Source organism: Nannospalax galili, unplaced genomic scaffold (assembly GCF_000622305.1).
Source record: "Nannospalax galili isolate Female #2095 unplaced genomic scaffold, S.galili_v1.0 scaffold104, whole genome shotgun sequence".
NCBI lineage: Eukaryota > Metazoa > Chordata > Mammalia > Rodentia > Spalacidae > Nannospalax > Nannospalax galili.
Genome location: NW_008353596.1, coordinates 3109115 through 3121626, shown reverse-complemented (window position 1 = coordinate 3121626; position 12512 = coordinate 3109115). Strand labels below are relative to the sequence as shown.

Below are 12512 nucleotides of genomic sequence, written 5' to 3'. Positions count from 1 at the left end.
ATCCAATATGATACACACACAGGCGCGCTCTGCTAGAATCTCCAGGGAATAAACTGTAGAAAGCTGGAAAAGAGTTATCAGAAGAGGTAGATACTGGCTGAAAATTTCTTGTCTAACAGTGAAAGACAACAGCAAACTTTAAGAAGCAGAAAAGGTATTTTCTGCCCTACTACCTGCTATAGGACTGCTGTCAAGATAAAAACAAGAACAAACTAAAGTCCAAATCAGTAGACAGAAATAATTAAGATCAGGTAGAAATTAGTGAAACGGAAATGAAAAAAAAATGCCATCAAGGAAATAGAGTTGGTTCTTTGAAAAGTCAAGATTGGCAAATCCTTAGAAACTAACTGAAAGAGAGAAAAGAACCAAATAGGAAAACTTAGTGATAAAAAGAGAGACATTACAACAGATAACCAGTGGAATTAGAAAATCATTAGGACACACCTTAAAGATATATTCTACTAAATTGAAAAATCTAAAAGAAATGCATGAATTTCTACATACAAATGACCTACAAAAGTTAAGTCAAGATGAGAAAAACAACCTAAACAGGTCTTTAACAAGACAAAATTAAAGTGGGGAAACAAACCCTCCCAAACCAAAAAAAGTTCAGGCCCAAATGGATTAATTGCTGAATTCTACCAGACCATTAAAGAACTAACATCAATGTTTTTCAATAAAGTATAAAAAGAAGGAACACCACACAACTCCTTTTACAAAAACAGTTATTACCCTGATACTGAAACCAGATAGAAATTCAGACATAAAAGAAAATTAGAAGTCGGACATGGTGGCGTGCACCTTTAATCCCAGCACTTGGGAGGCACAGGCAGGTGGATCTCTGTGAGTTCAAGGCCAGCCTGGTCTACATAGTGACTTCTAGGTCAGCTGGGGCTACAGGGAAACCTGTCTCAAAAAGACAAAAAAAAACTTGCAAACAAAACACAATCTTGCATCTAAAAGATCATTCACATTATCAAGTTTGGCTTCATTCTAGAAATGTGGGGATGGTTCAACATATGGAAATCAGTATGAAAATCACATAAATGGACTTACAGGAAGAAATCACTTGATCTTATCAATAAATGCATTAAAGGCTTTTGAAAAAATCTAGTATCTGTTCATGACAAAAGTCCCGGGGAGATGAGGAATAGAATGAACACATCTCAACACAGTAAAAGCTGTGTGCAGTGAACATGAACCACCACGACACTAAATGGAGAAAACTCAAAGCAGTTCCAGTAAAATCAGCAACACTTTCTCTATGCTTATCCAACATAGTCCCTGACATCTTAGCTAAAGGAGTGAGAGGAAATAAAATGGATCCAAATAGGAAAGGAAGAAGTGAAGGCATCCTTACTTGCAGCTGATAGGATTCTATACATCAAAGACATTGAGACTACACCCGAAAACTCTTAAATCTGTAAACACTTTCAGCAAAGTGGCAGGACATAAAATTAGCTTACAAGAATCAGTAGCTTCCCATACACCAATAATAAATATGCTGAAACCACCAGGCATGGTGGCACACGCCTTTAATCCCAGCACTCTGGAGGCAGAGGCAGGCTGATCTCTGTGGGTTCAAGGCCACTCATAAATAAATAAATAAAATGTACTGAAGAAAAAAATTAGGGAAATAACCCCATTCACAATTACCACCCCCCAAATATAAATAAAACACCTTAAAATAAACCTAACCAAGGAAGTGAAAGACCTCTATAATGAAAATTTTAAACACTGAAGAAATTGAACCACACTTTAAAAAATGGAAAGAGCACTCCTGGCTCATGGATGGAGGATGATGCTGTGAAAGGGGCTATACTATCCAAATAAACCAGAGTCAATGCACCCACCTCCAAAATCCCAGAGCCATTCTTCATAGAAACAGAAAAAAAAATCTCAAAATTCATACAAAAGCACAAAGATCCACGATAGCCAAAGCAATCCTAAGGAAAAAGAATACTGCTAGAAGTTTCACCATATGTGACATCAAGCTATTTTACAGAGCCACAGTAATGAATACAGCATGGTACTGGCACAAAATACAACAGAAGACCCAGATATAAACCCACATAGCTACAACCAAGTGATTTTGGACACAGATGCTGACTTAGTTTTTTCACGCTGCTGTGAAAACTAAGACAGGGAAAGAAAAGCACCTAAGGAAGGAACAGTCCCCGCCCCTTGGTCCCCGCTCCCCCCCACAACTGTTCAAAGTACAGTCTATCATGATAGGGAAGTCAAAGCAGCACGAGCTGGAAACAGCTGGTCACATCACACCCACAATCAGGAAGTAGAGAGGGATGAGTGCAGGGGGCTGCTTGATTCTTTCTCCACTCTACAGTACAGGACCCTCTGCCCAGGGAATGGTGCCACCCATTAAAATGAGGCACGATTAGAGGCCTGATTCCCAGGTGATTCTAGAGTCTGTCAGGTTGACAATTAACATTAATCACCACAGATGCTAAAAGTATACACTGGAAAAAGGAGCCTCTTAAACAAATGATGCTGAACTAGGCCCTATCACCCTGTACAAAAATCAACTCCAAGTAGATCAAAGACCTTATGTAAGACTATTAGAGGAAAAAGTAGGGAAACACATGAAGATATACATAAAGGAAAGGACTTTCTGAATAGAATCAGTCACTCAAGAAATACCGGCAACTTGCAAATAAGGCTTCATAAAATTAAAAGCCTCCTGCACTAGGAAATAAGTTAATGGAGTGAAGAGTCAGTCTACAAAATGGGAGAAAAATCTTTGCTAGCTATACATTCAACAGAGGATTAATAACTGGAATACACAAAGAACCCAAAGAAATCAAACAACCTAATCAATAGATGAAATACAAATGGCCAATAAACATATGAAAAATGTTCAACCTCACTAGCCATGAGAGAAATGCAAATTAAACTATGCTGAGATTTCGTCTCACCCCATTCAGATTGAAGAGTCATTAAAAAAAAGTAATAAATGCTGCAAGGATGTTTAAGTAGGAGAACTAACCCTTACACATCGCTAGTAGAAATGTAAATTAGCCTACCTACTATAGAAACCAGTATGGTAGCTCCTCCAAACCTAAAAACAGACTTTTAATATAACACAACCATACCACCCCTGGGTATTTATCAAAAGGACTCTAAATCAACATACCCAGAAACTTGCACATCCATGTTTATTGCAGCACTACTCACAACAGCTTAAGTTATGGAATCAGCCTAGCCATCCAACAAGAGAAATGCAAAAAGAAAATACGGTATCTATACACAAGAAATTTCTTTTTAGTCAGAAAGAAGTTGTTTTATTTGTAGGAAAATAGATACAAAAGATAATCTATTAAGTAAATTAATCCCAGTCTTAGACAAATATCAGTTTTCTCTAATTTTGGGTCCTAGATTTTATATAGATACATAATAAAATCATGTATGTATTTATGACATGAAAGTAGAAGTTAGTTTTACTAACTAGGGGAACAAGGGGGACTAAAAAGGAAAGGGAAGAGGGGAGGAAAGGAAGGGTATTAGGGTATGAGAGGAATATGCTCAATGTATGATGTATACTTGTGTGAAAGAGTCCTTAACACAGCACCATGCATAATGAAAATTAAGACAAACCTAATACACACACACACACAGGCCTCCACATCTATTCACAGAGATACTTGCATATTCATGTTTATCACTGCACTATCCACAGTAGCTAAGAAATGGAACCATTCTACGTGTCCATCAGCAGATGAATAAAGAAAATGTGGTACACATATACAACAGAATCTTATTCAGATATAAAGGAGAATGAAATCATAACATCTGCAGGGAAATGAATGGAACTGGAGACTGTTACATTAAAAGAAATAAGGCAGATCCAAAAGATAAACTTCGTGTTTTCTATTGTTATGTGAGACCTAGGTTTAAAATGTGTGTGAGTGATACACCAAAGCAGAAGAGTGACTATGAGAATGGAGGAAGAGAGGTAATGGAACACATGTGACATGAAATTAGAAAAGGGGAGGAGGACCAGCAAGACAGTGAAGGGTGATTAGAGAAATCAGTAGGGGTGGGAGACGAGTTAAGAACCAAGTATAATGGCATTTCTGTGAAAACACCATTACTCTGTGCTAACTTAAAAATTAACGACAGGGCTGGAGAGATGGCTCAGCAGTTAAGAGCACTGGCTCCTCTTGCAGAGGACCCAGGTTTCATTCCCAGCACCCACATGGCAACTAACAACCATAACTCCAGTTCCACAATATACAATGCCCTCTTCTGACCTCCTCAGGCAATGCACAACACTGCTGTATTTATAATACACTCATACACATTAAATAAGTAAAATATTTTTAAAGTAACAACAAAAGAATGATGATACATTCAAAGCGCTGAAAGAGAGGAGATGGCTCAATTGGTAAAGTGCTTACTTTGAAGTGGGAGGCTCTTTATGAATCTTCAGTACTATGGTAAAAGCCAGGCCTGGAACACAAGCATACAATCCTGCCAATCTAGCCAAAACAACACGCTCTAAATTCAGTGAGAGACCCTATCTCAAAAAATAAAGTGTAGAGTGATAAAAGACGACACCCAAAACTGACCTTTGACTTCTACACACACGTACACACCTAACAATCCCGCACACACAAAGTTATGAAAGAATAAAACTGTCAAGAATACTATACTTAATAAAGCTGTATTTCAGAAATGAAGGGTAGAGGTCTGGAGAGATGGCTCAGCGGTTAAGAACACTAACTGTTCTTGCAGAAGACCAGGGTTCAAATCCCAGCACCCACATGGCAGCTAACAACTGTCTGTAACTCCAGTTCCAGGGGATCCGATAGACTCTTCTGTCTTCCGTGGGCATTGCACAACACGGGTGCACTTCTCTACACAAAGGCAATACATACATACACATAAAATAAAAATAACAAAATATTTTTGAAAAAAGAAATGAAAGGTAGAATTTCACAGACAAATAAAAACTTCTAGAGTTCACACAGGGTTGAACTTCAGGATCCTATGCTAGTGCCCTAACACTGAGCTATATCCCTGCCCCACAGTTGTTTACATTGAAATGAAAGGACGTTGACTGAAAATAAGCCAACATATCAAAGCATAAAACACAGTGTAAAAGAATACAGCCAAATTCAGAATGATCCTATACTGAAGTATAAAAATCACATTTTTAACTCTAGCATGAATGCCAAAAGGCAAAGGTATTAAAAACTACACATAAAAAATATAAAGTACCAGCCATGTGTCAGACAAGAAGTTTTACTTTTATTAAAAGAATTTTTTACATTTATTTATTTTGTGTTAAGTATGTGCATACATGTCACAGTATGCATGTGGATCAAGACAACTTGAGAAAGTCAGTTCTTTTCCTTCCACCATGTAGATTCTGAGGATCAAACTCAGGTCATCAGGCTTGGTAGTAAGCACCATTACCCACTGAGGCCCTCCCCCTTTTTTTAAAGACAGGGTTTCACTATATAGCCTTGGCTGGCCTGGAACTCAGTGAGAGCCTCCTGTCTCTGCCTCCTGAGTGCTGGGATTAAAGGAATGTGCCACCACATCCTGGACTTACTCTGAATTTTTATTTAAGATGCTGGGGATGGAATTTAAGAATAATAGTCAAGTGGTCTACCAGTCATCTACATTCAGTCCAAAATTCACTGCAGAAGCATACAACTCCAAATAGTAAAGATTTAAACTAAGTAATGCGTAATGTGAAAAGAAGTTTTGACATGCATTTAACATGCACAGACGCTGGTTTGGGTAGTAGAGGGTTGGGATTTTTGTTGTTGTTGTTGTTGTTTTGGTCTTTTTGAGACAGGGTCTCCCTGAAGCCAGCTGGCCTAGAAGTCACTATGTAGACCAGGCTGATCTTGAACTCACAGAGATCCATCTGCCTCTGCCTCCTGAGTGCTGGGATTAAAGGTATGCCACACCACATCCAGTACCTTGGGTAGAGTTTTAAGTAAATACAAGGTACTTTAAGTTTAATGTGGAGGAGAAAAGAGGAGGGAGGGGAAAGAAGAGGAGGTGAGATAAAAAAGGAAAAATGGGGAAGAGGCAGAAGAAAGAGGGGGAAAGAGAGGAGACAAAGATCCACTCAAAATGCACCGAGACCTCAAATAACAAGACAGTTAATACCCAAAACATAACTCACAAATAGTTTAGGAGCTGTATAGACATTTCTCAAAAGATAGCCAAATGTCCAGCAAGAATGTGAAAACATTCTCAACACTACTAATCATCAAGAAAATGAAAATAAAAACCAGAGATACCACACCACACCTGTCAGAATGATTGTCATCAAAAGAGGAAAGACAGCAACTGTTGTCAAGGAGGCAGGGAAAAGGGAACCTGTGTTTTCTTGTTGGCAGAAATGTAAACTGGTATGGACATTTCAGAAAGCAGTATGGGAATTCCTCAAAAAATTACAAATAAGCCGGGCGTGGTGGCGCACACCTTTAATCCCAGCACTCAGGAGGCAGAGGCAGGCGGATCTCCGTGAGTTCAAGGCCAGCCTGGTCTACATAGTGAGTTCCAGGACAGCTGGGGCTACAGGGAGACCCTGTCTCAAAGAGACCAAAAAAAAAAATTACAAATAAATTGGCATGGCAGTATACATCTGTTATCCCAGTACTCAGAGGCTGAGGCAAGAGGATTCCAAATTAGAGGCCATCCTGGGTTGCATAGTTCAAGGGCCAGCATAAAGTATATAGTGAGATCCTATCTCAAAAAACAAAGAGCCAGGCTGAGGATGGGCTGAGTGATACAGCACTTGTCTAGCATGTGAACCTAATGTCCAAGGTCTGATTCTCAGCACCAAAAAAGAAAACCAAAAAACCAAGAGCTAGAGATGTCTGTCAGTGGTAGAGTAGTTGCCCAGCATGCCCCAGGCCATGAGTTTAATTCCCAGCATCTAAAATAAACATATATATGGAGAGAGAGAGAGAGAGAGAGAGAGAGAGAGAGAGAGAGAGAGAGATGACATGGGATCCAGCAAGTCTACTTCTGAGAATATAGCTGAAAAGAAAAGGAAATAAGAGAAAAAATATATCATTCTTTTGAAAGATACCTGTTGTTACCATACTTCCTAATATCCAAGATACAGAAATGTTCACCATCCGATGTAAAAATAAAGAAAATACAAATACACACATTATTACTTATCCTTTAAGGCTATCTGTGACAAGATGATGATGGATGTTAAGACAAGTAAAACAGAGGCACAGAAATACATATCCTGCAAAGTTCTCCACATGTGGAATCTAAACTCCCCATAGAAACAGAGGGAAAAATAATTGTTGCTGAGTACTGGAAGAAACATGGAGACAGTAGGCAAAAAAAAAAAAAGCAGGTTTCTGTGTTGCAGAGTAAACACATTCTTGAGCTCTAATGTATAGCATAGTGACTGTAGTTAATAATACTGCTCTTCTAACAGAATAGGCCTTAAAATGATCTTACCACCAAAATAAAAAAAACCAAGTGATTATGTGAAGTGATGAATGTTAATTAGCCATGTAATAATCACAATAATGTATCAAAATATCACACTAAGTATTTTAAATACATTTGTCAAATTTATCTGAATGTAGTAGGAGCAAAAGTGAAGGAAAAGCCAAACCTCAGTCAGTCGGGCAAGAGCTGCACAGGCTTTGCTTGCCTTGGTGATCTAGAGATGTGCTGATTCCCTGGGATCTACTACCTTTAAGCATTGCTGGAGGAGGTACTTCCTTCTCCACCCTTTCCACTTCCTTTAGTTAATGCCTATCCTCTCTGGGTTTACTCTTCCCCTAGCATTCTACCCTAATTTTAAGGAGTCTCACACAATAGTCTAATTTGTCAGACTTTAAGGATCATATCTCAACAGGGAGGGACCTATCCAAACTAATCCTTGCTATACCAAGACAAATTTCCCTTCAACATTCCAATGAAGATTTTACTAATGTGCCAAGAAAAAATTTGTGGTGGCAAGGAGAAACGAGAGTTCTATCTAGATTACCCATGTTTCTAAATAAACCAAAGGAAAAAAGACATAAACCCTTTTCCTCCACATTAAACTTAAAAGTACATTTTACTAACTTAAAACTCTACCCAAATTGGAGCTGGAGAGATGGCTCAGTGGTTAAGAATATTGACTGCTCTTGCAGAGGACCTGGGTTCGAATCCCAGCACCCACACAGTGGCTAACAACCATCTGTAATTTCAATTCTGACCTCCAAGGTCATTGCACAACACGGGTGCATGTATATATACGTAAGCAATATACTCAAACACATAAAATAAAAATAATTTTAAAAAACTTTTTAACTCTACCCAAATTAAGTAACTCACGTGTGTCAAATGTACAAATCTAAGCTCTTATGTAAAAAAATTTTTTTAACTAAAAAGAGAAAATCTTTCATAAATAAGAGTGCTTTGGGTAGATACAGCTCAATGTCAGAAGGCTTACTTGGCATGTGTGAGGCCCAGGGTTTGACCCAGCATTTCTTTTCTCTCATGGTCTCCTCTCTACTTTCATGATCTACACACATACACACACACACACACAGAGTACTTCACTGGCTACACTATAGTTATTATGTCTTGAGAGTTTCAGAAAATTAAATATCAACATTTAGAGTGCCTAACATTCTAGTAATCATCATTTTAACAACAGGGTTTTTCTTTGACAACAAAGTTTCACTTTTAACAACTGAGGTTTTGTGAGGAATTATTAGTATCAATACTAATTTTGAAGCAAATAACTTTGCTTAAACTTGAAAGTCTTCACTTCTTTATACAATTTTAACTGTGTGCTAGTTGGCAATACCACTTTTATAAATAAACTACATCAGCCAACAGTGGGAACAGCCCAAGCATGCGAATGCTGGAGTGAACCACTTCCCCACCAGGTTTGCTTTTTTCTCTTTTATTTATATACACTGCACAGAAAATGAAGCATCCTTCTTCATGCTCTTCAAATTGTAGCATGATGTTTCTCTGGTTAAAATTTATTTGTTTGTTTTTTAGAGACATGGTTTCACTATTGAAGGCTGGAACTAGCTATGTAGACCAGGCTAGCCTCAAACTTGTGGTGATCCTTCTGCCTCTGCTTCACAAATGTTGGAATTACAGGCATATGCCACCACACTGGCATAGCATTTATTTTATTAATGAAAATGCAGCAGACACAAAGAAAGGGCTTGCCTTTAAATGATTCATTAAGTTGGCTTTGTTAGTTGTAAGCTTGAGTAATATGAACCGCCATCACTTGTTTCACCATTCTAGACACTCCTACCATAGCCACAGTAGAGGGACACATGCAAAACAAGAATGTACTTTAAACCAACAGTTTTGGCATCTTTGCAGAAGTGCTCAAGAGAGCATCAAATTAGGTCACTTAACATCAATCAGCCCTCAAAGGAATCAGCATATGAACCACGGCAAGCACAAAGTATCATCTTAGTGCTATTTGAACAGAAAAAAGGAACTTTATATTCAAGTAAAGACATTAAGGCATTTACTCCCCAAACCAAATTGATAAAGCCGACCATCCAAACAAAAGCCTTCTATCTCAAAACAGCAAATAGAAAGTTCAGTTTGGTAAGTCTCCAAGTGTTATACCTGGTTCAGAGAATGTGTCGCTAATATCATCATCCTTGTCATCTTCATAATCCTCTTCCTCCTCTTCCTCCTCCTCATTTTCAGAAAGCTCATGCTCACTGCCGAACCCTTCGTCATGGTCCTCATCGTCTACATCTTCCTCATCATCTTCATCTTCTTCAGGACTGCATTTGGTTGGCTGTTCTCCCACATTGTCAGAGACAAAGAGAGAGTAATTGTGCTCTTCTTTTTTCTGGGATGAATCTGAAACTGAAGTGCTGGCAGAAAGGCCTCCAGTCTCTCCTGTGGCAACTGACACAGGGCCATCCTGGGGCAGAGGACTAAGTAATAGTTCTTGGGTTTCTCTGAAAGGCAAAGCAGGAGTGGCATGACCCTGATGAGGCTCCACCCCCCTTTTCTCCTGTCGCTTTGCCACAGCTCCGCAGTAGCAGGTGTTTTCCTTTGCGGCATCTGGGTGTGCCTGGCTCAGCAAGGGCCGGCTCTGATGCACAGGGTTGATCTTGACTTTTGCCTTTTTTACATAGTCTTTGCATTCAACATGAAAGTTCACCTTTTCATTAAGATACATGTTGGTCTTCACCATGATCTGTGTGCTTGAAGTGGGTTTACTTGCTTTTTGGACACATTCTGACAATGGGATCTCAGTCAGAAGAGTCTTTGAAGAACACACAGGGGCAGCTGCTCTGCTTGTGATCTTTTTACTAGGGAATGACGAGGGCAAGGGGTTTTGTTTGACACTGAAAAGTGAATCAGGATAATAAAGGGAATCAGAAACAGACTGAGAGTCCTCACTATTAAGCTGGGCCAGGGTTGGAGTTTTACTTATGACCTCTTCATCTTGGTAAGGGCTAGAAAAGTCATCAAGACCCAAGTAATCCACTTCTTTTGTTCCCCAGATGTCACAGCTGGTTAATTTGGTGTACTTAGTTAAGTCTTCACAGTATGTATCCCACTGTTCCCAGTTTGAGGTTAAAGCACCCTCATTATCCAGGACATCTGTGAAAGACTCCAGATTTTCAATGTCTTTGCAGTCTTCCAAAGAAAGGAAGTTGTCTCTAGGATTCTGTTGGTAGTTCATCTCTCTATCCTAAGAAAGGTTTAAAAAAGGAAATCACACACCATACTTTAGGAAGAAAATATTCACCTCCTTCCTCATTTGCAAATATACCAAAAGTCTGCCTATTCTGCCTCTGGTCTTTCTCACAATAAAGGCTACGGACACGAAACTTCTCTATTCTACCTACCTTCATTTCCCTGAGCAAGAAAAGGTGGGGAAGCATGTTCTTTGAGAGACTAAAGTATGGGTCCAAGCATCAAAGGCTCTTAAGTTTTACCATAAACTCTTCATGAATTTACATTTCCTGATCTTAGAGGATTTAGGGGTCTATTTAGAAATTCAATTCAGAAGCAAATAAGGAAGACCTTACCAACACTACAGAATCGTCTTCAGTAGGAAACTAAATATGGAGGCAAAGAGCCCACAGAAGGCTGAAACTGACCTACAAAATGGTAAGATTTTATGTAAGACCTTGCAGTATAGACCAGGCTGCCCTCAAATTCTTGGGCATGAGAAGTAAAATACTAGCCGGGCATGGTGGCACATGCCTTTAATCCCAGCACTCGGGGGGCAGAGGCAGGCAGATGTCTGTGAGTTCAAGGCAAGCCTGGTCTACATAGTGAGTTTCAGGACAGCTGGGGCTACAGGGAGACCCTGTCTCAAAAAAAAAAAAAAAAAAAAAAAAAGTAAAATACTTCTCAGGAAGTTCAGAGATGTGACTTTAAAATTATTAACATTCTGCAGCCACAGAAAAATGAAGTATAGCCCTGACCTGAGAGGCTGTCCATTACCTATTGTCATTTTGGAAAAAAGCAAACTTGGGCTGAAGAGATGGCTCTGCCAGTAAAGGCCTGCTGCCAGCCTGACAAACTCAGTTCCATCCCTAGGGCCCACATGGTGAGTTCTGACCTCCACACATGTGCTATGGCACGCATGCACAAAGAGAAAATAAATACATAAATGTAAAAAAAAAGACCAACTGAAGGATCAAGTACATATCATGTAAATTAAAAAGCATACTGGTTTGTTTATAGATTTGTATCTGCTAGCAGCAGTTACCTTTTGAGAGTAAGTCTGAAGGGTAGAGGCTCAGGAAGGGAATGAGTGTCTCCGTTTTCCAGTTTGCTTTATTCCATTTAAAATTTCAGTTTGAGGGTTTTTTGTTTGGCTTATGTGTATGTCTTTGTCTGTTTGAGTAGCTTTGCTGAATTAGTTTTTAGACCATGACCCACTTTCATTAACTATAGAGTTCAATGAGTTTTAGTAAATTTGTAGGTTTGTGCACACCTCTGTATTTCTGTGTTGCTTAATTGCATATAATTAAAATTATATTTTTTAAAGTTTTCTTAGGAATTTTGTGTTTATTTACCTTAAGAATAGGTAAGTACATTCTGTCATTGCTTGGGATTGCTTTATACCTTACCATTTCTTTGCCAGACATCCTACACAATGCATCAGTCCTTAATTTTTTAGTTAAAATTCCCTTTAGTAGTTGGGCATATTAAACAGACAGCCACACACACACAGACACACAGAGACACACACATACAATTTCTTAATTCTCCTCATAAACAACTGGACTTGAAGACAGAACTTTTTCACATACTACATTTACCCAGTTCATACATCCTTCCAAAATTACTGAACATGATCACAAGAATCAAACCTGGCCCCTAATGGAACCTTTTTCTTTCTTTCTTTTTTTTTTTTTCTCTTTCTTTTTAAAAGCAGGCTGGCTTGAAATTTGGAATCCTCCTACCTCAGCCTCTCAGATACTAGGTTTACCAGCATTAGCCTCCATGTCAGGTACATTCTTTTCTTTTCAGACATCCACAAATTAAAAAAAAAA

General features: G+C 38.8%; 1 protein-coding gene across 7 annotated transcripts in view; it reads right to left on the bottom strand.

Moving 5' to 3' along the window:
* The window catches only part of Crebrf (CREB3 regulatory factor), a 64561-nt gene that overhangs the window by 23972 nt on the left and 28077 nt on the right, over window positions 1–12512 (bottom strand). For all 7 annotated transcript variants that reach the window (XM_008850773.3, XM_029554862.1, XM_029554864.1 and 4 more), the window contains one exon: window positions 9607–10693. In XM_008850773.3, the coding sequence (XP_008848995.1) occupies window positions 9607–10693 (1087 nt within the window). The remainder of the gene's footprint in view (window positions 1–9606; window positions 10694–12512) is intronic.